General features: G+C 42.3%; 1 protein-coding gene across 5 annotated transcripts in view; it reads left to right on the plus strand.

Moving 5' to 3' along the window:
- Positions 1 to 18,223: 18,223 nt before the first annotated feature.
- The window catches only part of AP1S2 (adaptor related protein complex 1 subunit sigma 2), a 28,072-nt gene continuing 23,617 nt past the window's right edge, over positions 18,224 to 22,678 (plus strand). For all 5 annotated transcript variants that reach the window (XR_006787682.1, XM_045856013.1, XM_045856014.1 and 2 more), the window contains exons 1-2: positions 18,224 to 18,382; positions 20,573 to 20,751. Coding sequence is in view for 4 of the 5 variants with exons in the window: in XM_045856013.1 (XP_045711969.1) it covers positions 20,573 to 20,751 (179 nt within the window). In the remaining variant the exon portion in view is untranslated. The remainder of the gene's footprint in view (positions 18,383 to 20,572; positions 20,752 to 22,678) is intronic.

Here is a 22,678-nt window from a genome sequence, read left to right on the forward strand (position 1 = left end):
TTGTCTGTTTTCTCTTCTTTTTCTTTCTTTTTTTAAATCTCACTTCTCACCACTTCTCGTCTTCATTCACTTTACTCCAGCCATGCTAGTTTCCTTCCGATTCCTTACATCAAATGTGCCACACTTCCTCCCATCAAACTCTAAGCTTTGGCACCTGTTCTCTCTCTGTCTGGAAGGCTTATTCCCCAGATTCCACTGGTTCGTTCCCTCATTTCCTTCTGATCTGTGCTCAAATATCACCTTGCCGAGATGGCTTTCCCTGACCACTCCATTTGCAATAGCAACTCCCGTGGCCTCTCCCTGCAATTTCTCTCTCTTGCTATTTGTCACCTTCTCACCTCTCTGTTTATCTGCTTATTACGCGTCTCCCACTGTCACTCCCTTCCGCTCACCTGTTGGCACTTCTCGCTATCTGACAGGGTTATGTGTTTATGTGTTGTGTGATTGCATGGCTCCCTGGGATATCACAGGGAGGGGGTTCGGTATTATTTCTATAATAAATCAAGATGGGCTTTCAACTCTTCTGACCCATTCAGTCAATCAACCCAGAGTACTGAGCAATCTTTACATGCCAGGCATTTGTAAAGTCTCTGAGCTACAGAAAATAAGACATGGTTCCTGCTTGTAAGTTCCTTCTGGACTACTACAGGTGAACGGACAATAATAAGCCACAGGAGAGGTCATGATATGGCAATATCGAGGAGGCCTCACCGAAGAGGTAAAAAGGCTATTTTCTGAAAGCTCAGGAAGGTTTCCACAGGTATTCAAAGTCACTGAATTGAGAGAAAACTTAGCTCGTTCGAGGAACTTTAATATTCTGAGGCTGGGGCTCCAGAAGCAGAGGAGTTAGAAGGGTAGCACTTACCATCATCTGATTATTTGTTTATCATTTATCTGCCTATTACTCTCTTTTCCCTTACTTCTTGGGCTTATCACCTCCTGATCAAGTGCCAAGAACCTGACCCTAAAAGACCAGGTAGAGTTTGACATTGACATGTGATGGGGCATGAGGTCAAGAAGACAGAAAGGGGGAAATGAGACAGGGAGCCCAGAAACCATGCTGTTTGTACAAAGCCTTCATTATTCCTGCGTGTAGATGGCCACAATACTTAAGAAAGCTGCCAAGTCAGATTAAAATCAATCAAGAATGCAGACTATGCATCTTAGGTTCAACAGACAGAGCTACTGGCGAGGGAATCGTTGCTATACAAAAGCCTCCCTGTTTCAGCATAGCTTGGAGCAGGAAAGGCTGGTCAACCAACCCAGCATGTATTTGAGTCTGGTTTTTGCTCTGTCCTACTAATGATTCATTAAGCAGAGTGTGCCACTCACTGTGATTCAGATTCATGACTTCAAATCAAACAGGAGGCTAATTTCTGCCGAGTACAGGGACAAACCAAGCAGGGCCCTGGGCTTGGTTAGGGCAGGCTACAGAGGCAGGAATCCTCTAACTGCTTTTCTTCAGGCATTTTGGGAAAACCATAGCTTCAGACCTAGACACAGAACAGGTAGTAGAAAAAGTCTAGGTTAATGATAAACACATGCCTTGACCTTGGTTACTATCATGCCATTTTATTTCTAAGAAACCTATAATTATGAAGTTAGGACAATTTAGCTGAAGTTAACTGATTAGATTAGGGAAAGAAATGGACAACTGGCACTAAGTATTTTAAATAGAAATATTATAGTGTTAAGAAATTAAATTTCCCTGGCTGGGGTAGCTCAGTGGATTGAGCGCGGGCTGCAAACCAAAGTATCGCAGGTTCGATTCCCAGTCAGGGTACATGCCTGGGTTGCAGGCCATGACCCCCAGCAACCGCACATTGATGTTTTTTTCTCTCTCTCTTTCTCCCTCCCTTCCCTCTCTAAAAATAAATAAATAAAATCTTTTAAAAGAAGAAATTAAATTTGAGTCTGTTTTATAGACTACAGCAAAGCCGTTGAGTGCATCAATCATGAAAAGGCATGGGTTGCTCTGAAATAAATGATTGTTCCTCAGCAGTTGATTGTCCTAATGCGTAACCTATATTGTGAACAGCAAGCCACTGTGCAGGCAGAATATGGAGACACAGAATGGTTTTCTATAAGCAAAGGTGTTAGAAAAGTGTGCATTTTGTGTCCTTATTTGTTTAATCTGTACTCAGAACATATATGAAAAACTGGGCTAGGCTCAGAGAAAAGGCAGTGAAAGAAAGATCCATAACTTAAGTTATACAGATGACGCCATCTTACTGGCAGAAAGTGGCAATGATTTGAAACAACTTCTGATAAAAGTGGAAGAAGAAAGTGCCAAAGCATGACTGCATTTGTCAAAAAGACCAAAATCATGACTAAAGAACTAACTATACAGAAGAAATATACTACTTTGATAATGGAGATATCACACTTGTTAAAGGTTTTGCTTATCTTGGTTTAGTCATGAATTCAACTGGAGGGCTGCAGCCAAGAAATCAAGAGAAGGCTGAGACTTGGAGGTCAGCAAAGGAGGAATTTGGAAAGATCAACAGCAAAGATGTGTCATTAGAGACCCAGGCTGATCCTCCACCCCCTCACACTCCCAATTACTATGTACAGATAATAAAGTTGGATAGTGAAGAACGCTGATAAGAAAAACATTGCTTTATTTGAAATATGTTTTTGGAGGAGAATTCTATGAGTATTCTGGACAGCTAGAAAGACAAACAAGTGGCTCTTTCAGCAAATTCAATCTGAAACATTCTTGGAGGCAAAAATGACAAACCTGAACTTGTCCTATTTTGGGTACATCATGAGAAGGGAGGGTTCTTTGTAAAAGACAATAATACTGGGAAAATAGAAGGCAGCAGGAAAAGAGGATCAAATATGAGATTAATTGACTCCATAAAAGATTCCATAGGCATGAGTTTATGAGAGCTGGGCAGGCTCTTGAGGACAGGACATTGTGGATACCACTCATTCCCAGAGTCACCAGGAGTTGGAGTCAACTCAACCACACGTGACACATGCACACACACACACTTTAAGGAGAACTAAGAATTGTTGGAAAGTTACTCTGTGAAGAATCAATAATATTCACATTCCAGTGTATACCTACTATGGTACCAAGCATTATGGTCGGTCCTTGGCACACTTTATTTTACTTCATCTTCAAGATGACTTTCTGAAATAGATATATTATTAACGTCATTTAAGGGGTGAGGAAGTTGAGGTTCTGAAAGATTAAGTAAGCTGATTAAGGTATGCAGAAAACACAAGATTGAAAGCCTCAGTTGGCCTGACCTGAAGGGCACGCTATTCTGTATGGGGCTTTCAAAAACTCTTTCAGGCTTTTTGTGGCAAATACCGAGTACCTTCCCAAATGAAGTCGTGCTGGCGAGAGAGCGGGATGAGAATCAGGAAAGTATTTTTACTCGATGTGAATTTACAATGATGGAAATCACAGTATGGGGGTGCAGTTTCTTTAGTAGTGAAAATGCATGATTCCTTGCTCTTCAACTAGGAGAGCTCCACAGGCAAATAGAAAGCAGTTGACTTCTATCTAAGAGTCACCTCCATGCAAAGTTCAATCATGACTGTCAATGAGGGTATAAAATAAGAAAGCATCTTCATGAGAAATACAGAGAAGCTTCGAGAAAACAGCTCCTTCGCTGAGCGCTCGTGCTTAGGCATTATGGAGGACAGCCAAAGGAAATTCCAGACACTGGCCTCCTCTCCCATTTGTGCCCAACTATTCTAGACATCTGACATGTAACTCAGAAAATATTTCATTTCCGTTTAGGGTGGAGAGCAACAACACCAAACACACGCACAGAGAAACACATCCCCAAACAAAGACTGACTTAAAGTGGGCTTTTCAGGATCCCCGAATTGAAAGAAGGGCTCAGGTGTTGAATGCCAAGGCCTTCGTGTAGCAAAGGAGTACACTCTGCCATGTTATTTATTTTGACATTTGCAACAGCTGGGAGTTCACTTGCTTCTATACCAGATTCTTTATTGGTAGCACTTGTTTATATTTTATCTGAAATCTACCGCTCTGTAACTTTCATGCACTGATCCTTGTTTTCCTCTTGAACTAAGCAGAGTTCTGTCTCATATCTCATCTCTTTCAATGTTGTAAGAGAGCCATTCTTTTGCCCCTAAATATTTTATTCCCTGAGCTAACGATCTTCACTCATTGTGGCTGTTGCTCACATGTCATGATTTATAGCACCATATGACATAACTCCCATGAAGGAGTTAAAGTTGGTCTACATACTACAGAAAACATGTTCCTCAGAATTGAACATAATATCAAAGTCTAGTGAGACTGATTATCAAATGCATAAAATAGGCAGAATAATATATTTCTATTTAAACAGCCCAAGATTCCTTTGTGCGTTTTTTTTCCCCCTTTTCTTTTGTAGCCTCCTCACATTCTTGTCTCTTACTGGCTTCAGGCCACTAAAATTCCCATCTTCTTTTCCACATGCTGCTATTTCGTTAGCTCTCCCTGAGTCCTTAACTTTGGTTCCAAGGATGGAACACTAAAACTTCTCCTATTTAAATTTCATTTTAGGAGAGATGGCCATGAATGCATTATATTATTTACACATTTATCCTGCCTCGTTTCAAAAGATACTGGCTGGTACATCATGCCTGGGCCACTGCCAGTTTGGAACCTGCTCTGTCATCTGCTTTATTCATACTCCCTCCCAGCTTCTTGTTCTCCACACACTGGTAACCGGGTCCACTCAGCCTGTATCCAGGTACTTAAAAAGGACCGTGCTAGGAAAATAGCTCTGACCTTTGACAAAATTTGCTGGATTTGACAAAGATAGATCCATTAATCAGCATTCTTGGGATAGAATGGTAATGCTGCTCAATTATCTTATCATCCATCCAGTTTCTCCATCTTTTCTGCAAGGATACCGTGAAAGTCTTAGAAAAATGCCTTGTGGAAATACAGAAAATGCTACATCCACAGGATTCCTTTGATCTACTAAAGTAACAAACAAACCACAAAAGAAACCAAGGTCTGTCTGTCAGGCTGTCTTTTCTTAGGAAATCCCTGCTGGTTTCTTTAAGGATCACCTCTCCTCTCTCTGGGAGCTCAAACACCACCCATACAACCTTCTTAATTAAGAATTAACAGTGAAATCCCCATTAACATTTGTATCACCTACCTTCTGCCCATTTTTGAAAACTAAGACTTTTGCCCATCCCCTGTCTTCAGGAAGCACTTCTATGTCCCATAGATTGCAGATGATATGTTACAAATCTCTTTGGAAAATTGTTTTCATATTCTTAGATACGATTTGTCCAAACCTGCAGACTTGCATTCTTGTACTTTGCATCCTTGGAATGGGAGTGATGGCCATGGGGGGGGGGGCGGGGGGAGCAGTTTCCCTGAGGAATAGAGGTACTAAATTTAGAAGGAGTAAGGGATAATGGGCAAACAAAAAATTGAGCTGCAGCAGTGAAACTTCAAGTTCAAACACCCTTCGGCAAGTTTCAATTCCCTCTTGCAAGTCTTTCTTGCATCACTGTGCTGTTGCGGTTTGAGTCTTTGATTGCTATCTCCTTTCCTCCCAGGTTTTCATGTGTCATCTACAAACTGAGCTCCTCTGAGAGACTTACCATTCTCATCAGCACGATTAGTTTCTTGGATTACTTCCTCCACTAGTATTAATAAGGGGCTCTGGTCCCTCCATACAGACAATAATCCTTTATGCTTATTTATAATGGGCATTTCCTGCAGGTAGATGCATTCGTTCGGTTTTATTGCTTTTAGTAGGCCCTGGTCCCGTTGTCACAATTTCTGTTACTAACATAGTTGAAAATCAGCCAAAGACCAGAAAAGATGAAGCCATCCAGGGCTTTTAAAGTCAATAGGTTAGGAAATAAACTATTCCATTAACAGGATGAAAACCGAATCCTCACATTAACTTCCTAATTGCGTGCTTACCTTGTTTTTATATTTTCTAAGTGAACAGGAACAAAGTCACTTGTTGCTCTTCTCATTAACACTAATGATCAATATGTAGAAAAAAATTTTTTTGCTGATTCTTTTATTTTGTATATTATGTGTGCTTAATTTAGAGCTTATTAGGACATTGCCAGTTTTGCTCATTATCTCCTCTAGAAGATGAATGTGTTACTTAGGCAAGTAGTTTTTTTTTTTTTGAAACAATGACTGACTCAGTTTTTGTAATTAAACTTTCAGTCATATTTACTGCTGGGGGTGGGGAGGGAAAAAGCATGCATTCGCATTTAATATTGACTTCTTTTAGATACTCCTAAGAGGAAGAGGTTCTTATAACAATTCCAGCACTGAATATTAATGACCAGAGCTGATTCGATGTCCAAGGGAAGTGTTTGCCTTGCATCCTCCCCTAAGCCCTCTTGACGTTCCTTCCATCCATTAAAATCATGTTCTGAAATGAAATCCTGTTGCATGCCACAACTTGGATAAAGCTTGAAAACACTATGCTAAGTGAAGGAAGCCAGACACAAAGGATCACATATTGTATGCTTCTATTTGCTATATGGAATGGGCAGAATAGGCAAATCCACAGACAGAAAGCAGATGAGTGATTGCCAGGGGCTGGGGAGGGATGGGAAAAGAGGGTGGTGGTGGCTAAGTAGTGTGGGTTCTTTTTTTTTTTTTTGGAGTGATGAGAATTTTGTGAAATAGATTGCAGTGATGGTTGCATGACTCTGAATATACTAAAAGCCATTGAATTGTACACTATACATGGGTGAACTGTGTGACATGTAAATTATATCACAAGTCATTTTTTTTCTTTTAATCACAGTCTAGTCCCCCTGTTGCCGATATATACCACTCCCTGTCCTTCTTTGGAGTCTTTAGCTACTGGATTCCTGTCACCTTTTCCACTAGGTCCTGCTACCATCCTGAATGACTTTGACATCCACACAAATGACTCACTGCTCAATACTCAAGTGAGTTCCTTCCTTGGTTATCTCTGCTCCAGTGACCTTCACCTCCTTTCCACTTGGCCACCAACTCCCCCCTGATTTGCTGCTCGCCTCTGAAATAATGCATTCACATAGACATCTTCCAATACTTCCAGGTGTGGCATTCAGTTGCTCTAAGTATAATCTGGCTTTAATAGATGTAAGGTCTTCCTCTTCCTTGACCCCATTACTTCATCTCTGTGCTCTATCACCATCCACAGTGTCCCCCCACCCGCCCCACACTTTCATTGTCACTGCTTTCCTGTCTGGCTTGAATTCCTGCGATCTCAACCACCTGGCAAATCTTAACCCGCCATCAGTGCAACTAAGTATAGAATGACCCAGTCACTGATTCCATCTCCAGTGTACTCTCTGTGCCCTCAGCCATCCTTTTATATTGCCCCAGAAGCCTCTGCCCAGTTCTGCACAGGCTTTAATAGAATCCTGCCTCACACTTCTCAACCCAACGCCACCTCTCTCTTCACACCCAGCAGATAATCTTACCTCCTCTTCTAAGTCAGGGAGGAAGAAGTTCCTTCCCTATCACCAGACTAAGTGCTTACCTACATCTTTTCTTCCTCTCCCACCAGTCATAGCTCTGAGCAAAATGGAAAAAAAAATGCCCCTTCTCTTATTAGTATCTTTACCTGTGCTCCAGCTTGCATCGCCTCCTCACTACTTGGTGTCCTTGCAGTTCTGAGTGTTTATTCCTTTCCCCCATATCATCAACCCCTCCCTCTCTACTGACTGCTACCCATCAGCCTGTCTTTCCCTCCTTAAGCTACAACCGCATCTCTAATTTGATGCCATGACCCCCTCTTCAGCTCCCTCTCTCTTTTTTTCTCCTCTTTAAATACAACCCCCTGAAAGAGCTGTGTTTACGTCTCCCTTTCCATTTTTTCCTCCATATGCTGCAGTATTTCCACACATCTCTTCATTCAAAAGGCTTTTTTGAAGCCAGGGAGCCCTTTCTGTTTCGACTTGAATTCTCAGCAATATTTGGCAACCATTTGATAACTTTCTCCTTATCAGAAGCTCTTGCGTTAGCTTCATGTTTCCACATACTTCTGGATCTCCTCCCATACTCTTGACCACTCCTTCTCAGTTTTCCTTGGAGGCTTTTCCCCTGCCTGCCCCCTAAAAGTTAGTAGTCCTGAGTTGTGTCCTGGGTATTTGTATAAGTGGTCTATTGCTGTGTAACAAATTAACACAAACTTAGCAGTTTAAAACAGCATCCAACACCTCTCAGCTTCTGTGGGTCAAGAGTCCAGTCATGGGTTAGCTAGGGCTGTGTTCTCATTTAGAGCTCAGGGTCCTCTTCCGAGCTCATTCAGATTGTTGGCAGAATTCAGTTCCTTGTGGTTATAGGACTGAGGTGCCCATTGTTTTTGCTGTCAGCTGGGTTCACTCTGACCTCCTAGAGGCTACTCTCAGGTCCTTCCATGTGCTCCACCCCAGCCCCCCGCATCTCACCAACGAAGAAACCCTTCTCATTGAATCCCTCTTATGCTTCAAATCTCTCTGATCTCTTCTTCTACTAGCTGGAGACAAATATCTTCTTTTAAAGAGTTCCATATGATTAACTTAGGCCCACTTGTCTAATCTAGATTTTAAGGTCAACTAATTAGTAAGCTTAATTATAATCTTAATGAACACATTCCCTTTGGCCTGATAACCTAACATAATCATGGGAGTAACATCAGATGGAGAATGTCGTGGGAACCATCTTAAAATTCTGTTTTCAACAGTACTTTAAAAAATATTATTGTTGCATATATTCTTCTAGGGTGATCTCATCTTCCTACGCAGCTTTATTTACCAGTTCTATGCTGATGACTCACAGATCTCTAGCTCCAGTCCTAATCTGACTCCTGAGCCTTTGAACTTGTGTTGACAGCTCTTACTGTGCATTTGAAGGCCCTGCAGATATCTGGTTTTGAAGGCTGAAAAATGAGTTCATCCTTTCTCCACCAGTCTGCCTTCTTTCTAGGTTCCGTTTCTCAGGGGATCCCCTAGTATCATCTTTGACTTTACACCCACTCTCCTTGTTCCCACATCCAAGCAACCTGCACCAATCCATCCTACCTCTGAAACCCTCTCAAATCTATCTCCTTTTCTTTATTTCTTTTTCAAGCTACCTTCACCTCTCATGTGAATTATGTAACACTGTCTCTATTGATCTCTTGCCCACCAGTCTGGACCTCTGCAGTGCACATAGTGAATCTGCTTGCTCAATATCCATTTCAATCTCCTTGTGATACTCCCCCAAAATAAAAAAACTATATTCCTTACCTAGGCTTCTGGTTGTGATGTAGACTCCCAAGAGCCCATACAAGATTTGGATGGGAGAAATGATACATCATAACAGGGGGCCATGCCTCTGCTATTTCTGCTGGCAAGTATGGTTATGGAAACGTTTGGCTCTCAGTGTCAGTTGGAGAGGAAGCCCAGTTTCCAGTCGCTGGCCACAGAGGCAAGACCCATGGCATCCATTTTGCTGGCAGCAGCTTCCTGATTTCTTGATCACAACAGAGTAGGTATAGGCCTGAAGCCAGCAGTTATGGAAACAGCTTCTTAATATTCCAGCTTACTGCTAGTGGCAGGCACAGCAGTTCCCTGGCAGTCAAGTGCTGCAGTGCTACTCTGGAAAGTTTTCCTGGAAACTCATCCTAGATTTCTCTCTTCCAGCTCTTTCAATCACTTTTAGGCTGCTTTTGTTTGTATCCGTTAAAATGGCTTATTTTACCTGCAACTCAATTCGGACTACAATTAACCCCATTCCATCCAGAGTGAGCTTTCTGAAACTCCAGTACTCAAATCTGATCATGGCACTGCCTTTGCTTAAAATCTTGCAACGTCTCCCAATATTTTTATATGAAGTCCAAGGGTTTTAATCTTGTTTAAAATGTCCTGCATGATATGGCCCTCTTATCCATTACAGACTCATCTTTACCCATGAGTACCTGGCCACGTTGACCTTCTCTTCAGGTCCCTAAGACAGTAATGCACCTCTTCAGATGCATCCTAGCAGATGCATCTCTTCATCTTTGCATGTGCTATTCTCCCTGGGTGGAATACTCTTGCCCTGTCTACTCTCAGCTAACTCCTACTTTTTAAAAATCTTGGCCTAAAAGCCGTGTGCTCCAGGAAAACTGCCCTTAGCCACCGCCCATCACTACCACCAAGACTCTGGGTTAGACACTCTTACGTGCTCCCACAGCAGGCTGGCCTTCCGCCCCTGGAACACTCCACTACATTGGAACTGCTGAGCGTAAACTGGGCCCCCCACCCCAATCACACCACATGAATCTGGTGGACAGTTCCATATCTGAGTCGTTCTCTATTTTATCCCCAATACGCAGTGAGCGCCTGGCCCAGGCATATACTGAATGAGGTAATAAAAAAACTGAAGCATTTTCAGCAAAGGGTCAAATCTCTATTGGATTTATATTTTCGGAAAAAAAAAAAAAACCACTCAGGCGGCCGTGTGCAGAAGGAACTAAATGGGATGAGGTGGAGGGAGGGTCTGAGATAGTGTAGTTTGTTGGTCTGACATAGTGCAACATGAAGGGGGATGAAAAGAAGAAAACTTTACATGCTACAGTAGAAGGAGTGGCCGAAAAAACTAATGGAACTCAAGAAGCAATGAGACTGGGGCTACTAGTTTATTTGCAATATAGAGTGTATTGTGGTGGGGAAAACATGGCCTAGATAGACAGAACACAGGGATCTTAGTTCTTCATCTGCCACTAACTACATAGTATAACCTTGAACAATTCACTTCTCGGGGGCTTAATTTCCTCATTTGTCAAGCAAAGGTTTTGAATGAAATGACCTTTAAAATTATATTTGTTATATTTCACATATGTGTAGTAGTTCTAAAAATTTTCTAAAGCATTCAATTAAAATGTCTATATATTCTAAATAGTGCTTTAAGGATGAATGAATTACCTTTCTCCTATAGTATTTAGAACACAAGAACATAATCTGGTCACAAATAAACTGTAAATTTTGGTTTCTTAATTCTAAGAAATAGATGATAATATTATTCACTTGTCTACAATTACAGACAATTTACTGGAATGAGCACCCCTACCTTTTTAATTTCCATAGTTCTTTCAGCCTTATGATTTTTAAAATTTTGCCTTACCTATTGCCCAATACAAATTCTGGCTTTTGCCAGAGGATTGTGAAAAAGAGAACCACAAATCTGTCTTTTTTTGCCCCTTTCATAGATGATGAATTCTAACTTCAGATTGTTTGCGAATTCTCTTTGAACTTCAATGTAAATGAGACATATGAAGTAGCACAAAAAGACAGGTTTAGAATTAAGAAAAAACAGTTATCCACTTGAAAATGTCACCGTTCTCCCCATCACTATGGCTACCTCTCTTCGTAATTAAGCATGCAACAGTTTGCAGGTATGGCCAGTAGATGCTAGCAGTTGTTACCAATGAACCTGGAAAAATCAATGGCTTAATACAAAATTACTTCCTATAATTGGTGGTAGGAATGATGATGTGGTAGTGTGTGTGTGTGTGTGTGTGTGTGCGCGAGCGCGCGCGCTCCACGTAGTCACTTAAGAACCCAGGTTGACAGAGACTCAGCCATCTTCAAAGCCTGACTTCCAAGGTCACTCTGGGTGTTAACATCCACAGGGAAAAAGCGAAGTTCAGGAGGGAGAGAGGGAAAGAGGCTTTTCTGTGGAAGGCTTTTCTGCGCCTGGCCTGACATCACTTGCATCCAAATTTCATTGGCTGATCTCAGGCCCACTGGCACAACCAACTGCAGGGGTGGCTGAGGAACAGGGTCTAACTCTGTGCCAAGGAGGAGAAAGGGCAGATTTTGATGACCACATTGGGTTTCTGCCAGTATCTCCAGGGATATTGATTCTGTCTAGCTGCTCCCTCTAAACCCTCTTCTTTCTACCTCATGTTTATAATTGCTGACAACATATTTCAGAGGTGATTCCTATTTGGCCAGAGTAGTTGGACAGTATTTTTAGATTAGTAATATTCAAGTAACTATCTTATTTTTATGGTGCAAACTTCAGGTTTCCCTAAGCACTCTAATATTTACCTTCCACTATTATAGTACATTCGTTTGTACAGGGCATTCGAATCATTGTGGTTCCTAAAGATTTAGCTTCAGGTTCACATCACTGGGAATATTACTCTCCTAATGTTATCAGACTCAATGAGGTCAGCTATAAAAAATATTCAGATCTCAAATTACCTTCAGATTTTTTTGTCTGGGAAAATTATATCACGATTGCTGGCTTTGAGAACTTTCCAGTTAGAGATCATAGCTTTTTTTGGTAGAGAAGTGGTTCTCAAAGTGTGGTCAGACCAGCAGCATCAGCGGCAACTGGGAACTTGGTAGAAATGCAGTTCTCAAGCTTCACGGTTGAATCAGAAACTCTGGGTATTGTTAGGCAGGCGAGGTGGCTAAGAAAGGACTCAGAGCCAGAAAAGTCCAATTAAGGGCTTTTTTCAAGGTGGGACACTGCGATCAGGCGTGTTGGGTACTGACGGACAACAGCCCCAAAGGGAACGGTAGAAGGGTTTTTAAGATGAGCAGCAGACTCCCTGGGAAGGGTGAGTCACCCTGTGGATCTGCTCCAGGTGTCCTGGGTATCTGAGCCGGGAGGACTGATCTATAGAAAGCTTGAGGGAGAGGAGAGAGGGCAGTGAGGATTCATTCAACCGGTTTCCAGCAGGATGCCAGCAGCTATGCCTCAGTTGCTTCTGGTCACGTATTTAGCTGGTGATGTATACCTTCTTTGTTCCAGCATAGGTGGTGGCTGAGGTCCGTGTCCCAGTACACTCTAACAGGTAAGAGGCCCAGCAATCTGTGTCTGCGCAAGTCCTCTAGGGCACAGGTGGCAAACACAAGGCCCTCGGGCTGAATCCGGCCCTCCACCTTATTTTATCCGGCCTGGCACCTTGTTTCTACTCGGCAGCAGTGCCGAGCTCTCGTGTAACTGTTAAGAAGTAGTTACATTTATACAGTCCTAAAGTTACATTCGGCCCTTTGAAGGCAACCGTGAGGCTGATGTGGCCCCCAGTGAAAATGAGTTCGACACCCCTGTTCCAGAGACTATCGTAGAGGCGCTGGGTTAGTTGGGTTAGATTAATGCTGAAACATTTCATTTCAGGGACGAGGTCAAAATAATACTGTCTGAAATCGTTCTGTTGAAAACATATCAAATCTCTCTCTTAAACTGCTGTACCTGAAGAGTGCTGTAGAAAACTCAGAATGAAAAGATTGAGCCCTGGCTGGCGTAGCTCAGTGGATTGAGCGCGGGCTGAGAACCAAAGCGTCGCAGGTTCGATTCCCAGTCAGGGTACATGCCTGGGTTGCAGGCCATGACCCCTAGCAACCGCACATTGGTGTTTCTTTCTCTCTATCTCCCTCCCTTCCCTCTCTAAAAATAAATACATAAAATCTTAAAAAAAGAAAAGATTGCTAAGAGCCCCAGTAGCTCATTAGGGCACGCAGTTCTCAAAGCTGTCAATACAAGATATCTAAGGTTCTGTGAAGCATCTCTAGGGGTTTCCCAAAAGAAAATGTATTCATATGTTTGATTGGGGATTGCCTCTGACCGCCCAGGGTTCGTCTCCAAAAACCTTGGGATTCTGTGTCAGAAGAAAGTTTTGGAGCTTTAGGACAGAGTCAATGTCTCACTTGTTTTTGTAACCCCATTACCTTCTAGAGTGCCCAGCACAGAGTATATACAAAATAAACACTTATGTTAAATGAATGAATGGATGAAATAGTCATCTCATGAATTCAGGTTCTAAGGTAACTTCTATTAATATTCTAGGGCCACTGAATAAAATCCCACTTGAATAGTTTATTCGAGTTACTATTAAGGAATACTGACTGCCTTATATATGTGGCTAGTCTCTTCAGCAGAAAAGACTAGGTTTGATTTTATGTGTCAAATACTAAGAATAATGCCTCCAACTCCTTTAAGAGAGAAAAATAACTTATATGAAGATAGCGTGTGTTCCAGTTTTGAAATGTCTGTAAAAGACTTCAGTTACTGCATGTTAACTTCCTCCGTGTTTTGACATTTTAGGCTAGAGACCTTTTTTGTAGCGGGAGCTATCCTGTACATTGCAGCCGCATCTCCAAGCCCCTCCTCTTCCCCATTGTGACAACCACAAAGTCTCCAGACACTGCCAAGTGTCCCCTGGGGGTGGAGGGAGGCAAAATTGCCCAAGTTGAGAATCACTGCTATCACTCAGTATTAAAATGGAAGAGTCATTTGCCTGCATTTTATTCAAAGCTATAGAAACACGCTTCAAGAAAGAGCATTATGTCCCATATTTCTCTCCAGCTCATTGTTGAGGACTTTGGCAGTGACAGCTCTCTCCCTTTGAAATGCTTTGGTTAACAAATCCTCGGCATTTTAGGCCACTTTTCTCTTGGGAACAACTTTATCTTTGGAGATGCAAAGTCACAAACTCTAAGCATTTTTTACACTTACTGTGATTTTCTACACTGATTCAGCACTGAATTCCATTAGAAGGCATTTTTCTTTAATAATATTTAAATAATATAGCATGAACTAGCTAAAGGAACTCTGTATGAATTCATAATACAATGTTAGCACTAACGGAAGGGTTTTTATCTACTTTATTACAATTTTTAAAAAAGATTTTATTTATTTTTAGAGAGGGAAGAGAGGGAGATAGAGAGAGAGAGAGAGAGAGAGAGGGAGAGAAACATCAATGTGCGGTTGCTGGGGGTCATGGCCTGCAACCCAGGCATGTATCCGGACTGGGAATCGAACCTGCGACACTTTGGTTTGCACCCCGTGCTCAATCCACTGAGCTACGCAGCCAGGGCTACATTTTTTTTTAAGATTAAGTAAAACCTGCAGCAAAATCAAATGCAATAATGACCTTTATTACATCCTACCTCAAGATTCAGTCCCTGGAAAAAGAATCATTATTGTTTCTGGAATTTACTTCTTGGTACTGGTACCTAAGAGTACACTAAAAATTGTATTTCTTGATTTATGTTAGATGTTATCTGTTTTCTTATTGTTAGTGTGTGAGGATTTAGCAATAATATTTCAACATCTCACTTCTGCTTCTCCATATTCTCCATATATATACATATTAAAATTTTTACCTAAATTGTCAATGTTTAATGATGAGTGACAGGGTACCCTGACATACTCATTGAGATCCTCATGCTAATATCCCCTTTCTTATTGTCCTTATAGATATATACTTTAAACATTTCTCTCTCTTTTTCCCATTTGATGGTGTTTTGAGAGGGAAAGGAGATAAAAGCATATGGCCATTACACATTTAACAGGAAACTAAAACTATTTTTGAAAACTTTTAAAAGATTACATAAAAAATTTCAACATTTTATAGTTAGAAGGTAGACTCCTTATTTCACCCTCACCTCTTGTGTTTAGCATAAATGAAAGCTAGGCACTTTTTACAATTTAAGAAAAAAGTGATGGTAGCTAAACGTACTGTGGTGATCATTTTGAGATACGTGTATATATATATCTCATCATTGTATTGTACATTTGAAACTAGCATAATGTTACATGTCAATTACATCTCAATAAAATTAAATGGAAGGCAAGTTACCAAATATACTTCAATTCCTCCCCTTCTGTACACATGGGATAAGGTTATCTTTCCTACTTGAGGATAAATCTGTTCTGTCTTCTGACTTTGTTGAATTTTCCTTTCCCTACCAGGGCCATTGAAACCAGAAACATCAGGAGGCCTTGCAGCAAGAAACTACATGTTCTTGTTCCATGAAAGATGGTTATGTAATAAATGTCTGTTGCACACACACACAAAAAGAGAAACAAGTACAAAACCTGATTTTTAACTTTTCATAAAAAATAATTTTTGGACCATCATTAACAACAAAGAAATCAGGACTACCCACATAAAAAAAGCAGAAGATTGAAAAAGATACCCTACTAACATGACAGATGAAGAACATGCTAGGTGAGAAGAAACATGTATATAACAAAGCCCACAATTTAAAAATTGTAGGAATCAAAGTCAAGTGATTAATTACTAACAAAGATAGTAACAGAGCTTCTTTTGTCTTTCACGGTGAATGCGCAATTAGCACTTAATACTAAGACTGAGGAATAAACCATCTATAATCTACTGAAAAAGACCATCTGCTTCTATAAATTTTGTTCTTATACACTTGCCAAAAGAAGAGACCATACTAACAAAATAACGGGCTCTGTGCTGTTAATTGCTAGGTTGTTTGCATTTGTGCTGTTGCTATTAGAATTTAATAAGCCATTCCTTCTGCTAAATTAATAAGCAGCCAAGATTATGTAATAGCTGCTTTCAGCTGCTAATTATTTTTCCCATAATGCCTTTCCCTCCCTACCTCCGACCCCCACCTCTTCTTGGCTAGGAACACCAGAGACTGCTAATATGTCATCAGCCAGTCTCCCGTCCCTATTTTCAGAACAACAGGCCAACATTAGAAGCATAACCAATGAGTTTAAAGTTGGAGATGGTTATTCGAGGAATCTTCAGGATATATATATATTCTGTAGTGAAAAAGAAAAAATCAGTTTGGATTCAGAGGGCAAGTTTTCATGGCATGGCATCTGTTCTCTGTAGTAAGGGAGAAATGGGACATTAACATGTACCTTTGGGGCATGATTATTTGAACAGAGAAATTTGGGCAGGGGACGTAAAGACCTACAGAAAGCCAGCCCTGTGCTTGGGATAGGCCCCCTCTTTAATACTTCACTATACATTAATCATACATGTTAGCAGAAAATTTTCCAAGCAACATAATAGTGCTTAAAAGAGGAGGTATTATACGTTTTGGGTTTTTTTTTTTGCCAAATAAGAGTATTAAAATCCCTATTATACACTATCTTAAACACACAAAAGAACACAGTCCCTAATAAAGGATTCCTTTAGGTTGATTAAATTTAGCTTCATGAAAAACTTAGCATTTCTTTTTCACTTTGGGCCATTACAAAATTCTGGCGACTGTTTGGGAACCTCTGCAAAAAGGGCGTAACTCAACAAAAGCAATTTTCCAGCTTCTTTTGTAAGAACCTAGGTAATGAATAGCAGTTAGCATGAGAAACCCGTGTTTGCTCAAACAAGGCCACTTAATCCCGTGGGGCTCCTCTTTCCTCATCTGTAAAAGATGAGTCGAACTAGATGATTCACCCATTCTTTCATTCAAAAAAAAAATATATGGACATCCATTATGTGCTAGGCACGATGCTCAGCACTAAGGCTGTTAACAAAACTATCATTTTATAGTGCTTATCAGTCAACTCACATTTATTTGTTGTTATATATACCAGGTAGTGTACTAGGTCAGGATGGAAAATGAATAAAATTCAAGATGAGCTAAACAGAGGCTTAATGGGCATGTGCGTGAAAGCGGGATTCGTTCTTACGGGGGTTGAGGGTGAGGCTTCCTAAGAGAAGTGACATTTGAGAGGAAGGACATGCCAGGCAGAGCAAGTCGTCAGCCAGGCTAAACTGGAACCCAGCTGGGCAGGGGAAGGGGGCGTCTCCGTGTATAGGCAGCGGGATCTCGAAGACGAGGTGCTGTCTGGTCTTTTCCGCAGAGAACGGGCAGTCAGTCAGTCATCAGGTCCACAGCACTGAGGATGGGAGAGGAAAGCGCAGGGCTGACGCTTGCACAGACTGGGGTGAAAAGTGTCTGAGGAACGTAGCAGTGCGATGGGAAGCAGGGGCCGGCTTCTGTACAGCTTTAGTGCCAGAGTAACTGCAGAAGGCCCTCTGAAGGCATGCACGAGCTGACTTGTTTTCCCCACAGTTGCAGCACTCCTTCTCCGTTCATTACCATCACCGGCTGTCACGCCTCCCTGTTCCACCCTCTGGGGACGCGGGAGTTATCTGAGCTCGAACTAGGCTCTTCGCGGTCCAGATCTTGCTTACCCCACACACTGGGGTCAACAAAGGACACCACGGAACCCTGCCTTCCCGCCACCGAATAGCTGGGGCAGCCGCCCGCGCGCACCCCAAAAGCACACGCGGGAGTGCGCAGTCTCGCCGGTTTCGGCCACGGCCGCTTCCGGGTCACGTGGCCTGGCTTCCGGTCCAGACCACCCCTCTTGGTAGAGACCCGGCCAATCGGCTTCCTCGGACTGGGCGGTCAGCTGCGCCGGCTCCGGTGCTGTGGGCGACGGCAGAGCGCCTTCCCGCGCGTCGCCCGGCCCGCCCCTGCGCTCGCCGCATCCCCGGCTCCTCCTCCGGCCGGCCCCCGGGGCGGGGTCTGTCGACTCGCCCTCCCCTAGCCGCCTGAGCCTTCGCTCCACTCACCGGGTCCCCTCCCCGCCAGCAACACGGCTTCGGCTGCTCCGCGCTGCGACAGGGGCTTCCCCTCAACCTCCGCCTCCGCCGGCCAAGCTCTGCCGCACCAGCGGCCCGCGGCCGCCGTAAGTCCCGAGGGGAGAGCTGGGGCGCCGGGGACCGGCCGCGGGGTGGGAGCGCGGGGCGCGCCCCCCGGCCCCCGCGCGCGCGTCCGGACGACCCTACCCCACCCCGGGTCCGCCCGGCCCGCCAGCGGGGCGCGGCGCCCCGCAACTCACTTCTCCCAGCGTCCGCGTCCCGGGATGCGGGGGGTCACAGCCCCGGACTCCGCGGCGGCGGTCCCGCGGCACCTGTGGTCCGGGAATCCCCTCAAGTTTTGCGGGGCATTTTCGGGAGGGGCCCGCGGTCCGGGGCGGCGGCGGCGGCGGCGGCGGAGGACCCTTGGCGCCCCCTGCTCGGCGGCGGATGCCATTGTCTGCCCCGATCCTTGCCTGTCACCTCGCCGGGGCTGCATCGGTGATGGAGTGCGGCCCCGCGGGGCAGCGGAGACGGCCGGACGGGGGACCGCTGGCCCCGAGCCTGCTCCGCGGCGGAGCCCGTTGTTTTTCACACTAGTCTGGAGGAATTGAGGTGCCCTGCGATTGGCGGTAAAATCAAAGCATTGTTTTTAACAAGAGGGAGAGAATACTTGTGCCTTGCTATTTGTCCCACGTTAGCGCATCATTTACGGTATTTTAAAGAGTGAATTATTTGTTCGTGCTAGAAAGTGGTGGGGGGGGGGGTGTATATAGGACCGTGCCCATACAGACAGCCTTGAAGCCCCTACTCCTTTCAAAAGCAAGCCCCCACCCCTCCTGGTCACCAAGCTCCTGGAATACGGGTCTGTTCTTTTCCAAGTTGTAGCATGGGCTTATATTAAAGGTTGTCCAGTCGATGCTTTACTTGCTGTCCTCTTCGAATGCCGCTATCTTAACAGGACTTGTATGGGAGGCACTTAGATACCACGAATAGTATTCGTTAATTTTGTGCCAGTACAAGTGTTTTAAGTCGGGTGTGATGAGCCCATTTTAAAATTGCCGCATTATAAATTTCTAAATACCTTGCTGATGTCTGTTTGGAGTAGTACAAAAAGTGGCAGTAATTTTTTTTTAGCGAAACGTGGGGCCCGTTTTATTCTAAACTGGTTGTGTCAATTCTCCTACCCCATGTTCAAATTCGAGATGGTGTGGTGAATATCAAGAATCAGGCTGGAATCTTATTTGCAGTAACATTATTAAAGGAACTATAGTTAAGAGAAAAAAAAATACCTGTGTGAATTCCACATTTAAACTACCTTCGTAGAAACAATGCTTATTGGTTTGCACTTAAGACCAGTGGAATTACAAGAAGCTTTTCTTGAAAACCAAACATGTAGACTAATCAGCAGATTAGCAGATTCCAAATAAGTGTATACAAAATAGTGTAAGTGTAAAAAATACCCTAGAATTCAGCATCCACTCCATCTGTAAATGCTATTTTTTTAAATTTTAAATGAAGTGTTTTGTGTAATGCCTCTGAATGTGTGTAGCTCTTAATTTGGCTTTTTAAAGGTTAATATTCTCATAATACATTACCACTTTATTGTGTGCATGTTTGTGTTGGAATTTTTTTAAAGTCAGATGAGAAGAGATACTTAAAAATTAGGCTTTTGTTGAGAAAAATATGCGTTTATGGGATTTTTTGGTTAATATTTCAGATCTTTTACTTAAAATATGTAAGTATGAAAATAATATTGAATGCAAACTGTAGTTGAAAAAAATATGTTAGCATCAACTGAAGAGAGCATTCTAAGTGATAGCAGCCTGCCTACAAGTAGTTCTTCCTGGGACAAGAACAGCCTCAGGGTGAAAAATAGCAGGTCTTCTGTTTCTTTCAAATGTACCTAAACCAGTTGGTGTTAACAATTCTTTTTTGATGCATATAGAGAGTGTGGAATGTGTAGCACAGATGGACAACAGTTTCTTAAATTGCAAGAGTTGTCTTTCTTTTACCTGAAGATTTTCATTTCAACTTAATGCCTGTTTTTCTTTTTGTTCTGCAGACTCCAAACGTCCATGGAACTGGGTGGGGTGGGGAGATTTGCATCCGGTGGGAAGCTCATTCTACAAGAATGCCCTGCTATTTTAGCTGGCATAGAAATATTGATGGCCACTAATCATTGGTCATTTAAACGCCGTGCCCCCCCCCTCAAGCTTCACTGTGAGACATACTCTCTTAATCCTAACTTGATTGTGTCAAAGTATTACGTGTAATTTTGATTCTGTTTATCTTAACAGATGCAGTTTATGTTGCTTTTTAGTCGTCAGGGAAAGCTTCGACTGCAGAAGTGGTATGTCCCATTATCAGACAAAGAGAAGAAAAAGATCACAAGGGAACTTGTTCAAACTGTTTTAGCACGGAAACCTAAAATGTGCAGCTTTCTTGAGTGGCGAGATCTGAAGATTGTTTACAAGAGGTATAATTTTTCTTTTTCAGAAAGGTGAAATAACAGAAGCAACTGTTTGGTCATTTCTAATGTAGAAATTGCAGACTTTTGAGAGAGAACATTTGTAGGTCATGATTAACAAAGATATGGATGATAAAGGTTTTAAGATAAAGCTTTGTATTTTTTAAATAACTTCCTTTGATTGATTACCCAGTTTTGTGATAAAATCAGGAAGTTGTTTTACAACTAATTATATAATTAATGGCTTCACCTTTCTAGAAAAATTCAAAGAATTCATTCCTTTGCAAGGGAAATTAGGATCAGTATTTTAAAATGTGTGAGTAATTCCCTGAATTTAGACAAGCAGTCCCCCCCACCCCATCCCCAAAAATCTGTAAATGACTGACAAATGGCATGCCTTTTATTTGACTTTTAGAATCTCACCCACTTATAAACACCTTGAATACATAGACCATTTTTGTGTGTATACAGGATCTGTTGTAGTGCTTATTAATTTGACGTACACTTGTTGCTATGGTGGTGGTGTGATTAGATCTGATAATTTTGCCGAGAATCGATTTTAAAAATTTTAGATGAGCACTAAGCTTTTGTAAAAATGCCATAGATCTGAATTAGTATCTGAAGTTTTTACTACCTTAAATAAATTTCTCAAGATCATGCTACTCATCTTAAAAGAAATATATTTACTTTGTTGGGTTTTTTTTTTACCCATTTCTGTACCTTTAGGAATAACATTCAGTTTTTAACATACGATTTCACAGTTTCTGCATGTGAAAAATTCTCTTCTGTGGGGGATGTGTAGCGAACTAACAATGTGTGCTGCCAAGAGGGTTGCAGAGAAATCCAGGTTTTACCTCAGCTCTCCTGTATTCCACTCGAAGTGTGCGTCATGGATGGTGTATTTTGTGGGGGAAATAGCAGAGGAAGTAATGGAGGTTTATAGGATATTGGAAATTTTAAAAAGACTGTAGACTCCTGTTTCCAATAAAGTGAATTTAGTCATGTTTGTCTGATTTTGTATCCAGTGTCTGGTTTAGTACTTGATGAGAAAAGTCATAGCATTTTAGAGCTGGGAGATGTCTTAAAATATCGAGTTAAGTGATTTAAGTGACTTTTTAAAAATTGAGGTAAAATTGGTATATAACATTATATTCCTTTTCAGGTGATTTTTCAAAAAATGCTTTCTGCCCCAAGGAATAGAACCTTGAATGAAACAAGTGGAAGTGAGGTTGCTCTTGTGAAATACAGAGTGGACTCCTGTGCCCCTGCTCACCTGGCCTCTACCCTCTGCATAGGAGGTGGTTCCTGAGTTTGAAAATCACTACTGTTAATCAGACTTCAAATTTGTTTTTAAAAAAAGAACAAACCAACCAAGAATTTGGGAGGAAGTGACTTGTCCAAGGTCATATGCTAGTTAGTAACAGATTTAGGAGCCACATCTCAGATTTTAAGCATAGAAACAAAGGATTTAAGCAGGGATGGAAAAAGAACAGATTTGTCTTAACAGATCTTTGTAATTGGAGAGGATGGGTGGGGAGGGGCTGAGACTGCATCCTGAGGGATCTGTTTGGAGATCTCATTATAATGAGTTCCTGAAGGAAGACCTCTTGCCGTGTTCTCAGCTGGTGGGGGGTGGAGGGGTGGGGAAGAGCTGCTCCCCAGGTAAATTTTATAAGACTTGGTCATCATTGCTAGAAGTGGAGAGGGCAGGACAGAAGGAGAGGAATGGAGGGATTCCACATGTCTGGTTCCACTGGCAGGCTGAATGGTGAGGTGGTAGATAAGTTGAATTAGACATGCCTGTGTGACTTCCATGAGATGCCTAGTTTTCTTGCGGCAGGCATAGGCATGGAAGCCTGGGGGGAAATTAGGCATACTGTGTTAGATCACGCAGGTGAAAGATGGAAGAAAAGGGGGAGAAGGTAAGCATACAGGG

The sequence above is a fragment of the Phyllostomus hastatus genome, unplaced genomic scaffold, assembly GCF_019186645.2.
Source record: "Phyllostomus hastatus isolate PE091 unplaced genomic scaffold, TTU_PhHast_1.1 phas_scaffold_12, whole genome shotgun sequence".
Classification (NCBI taxonomy): Eukaryota; Metazoa; Chordata; class Mammalia; order Chiroptera; family Phyllostomidae; genus Phyllostomus; species Phyllostomus hastatus.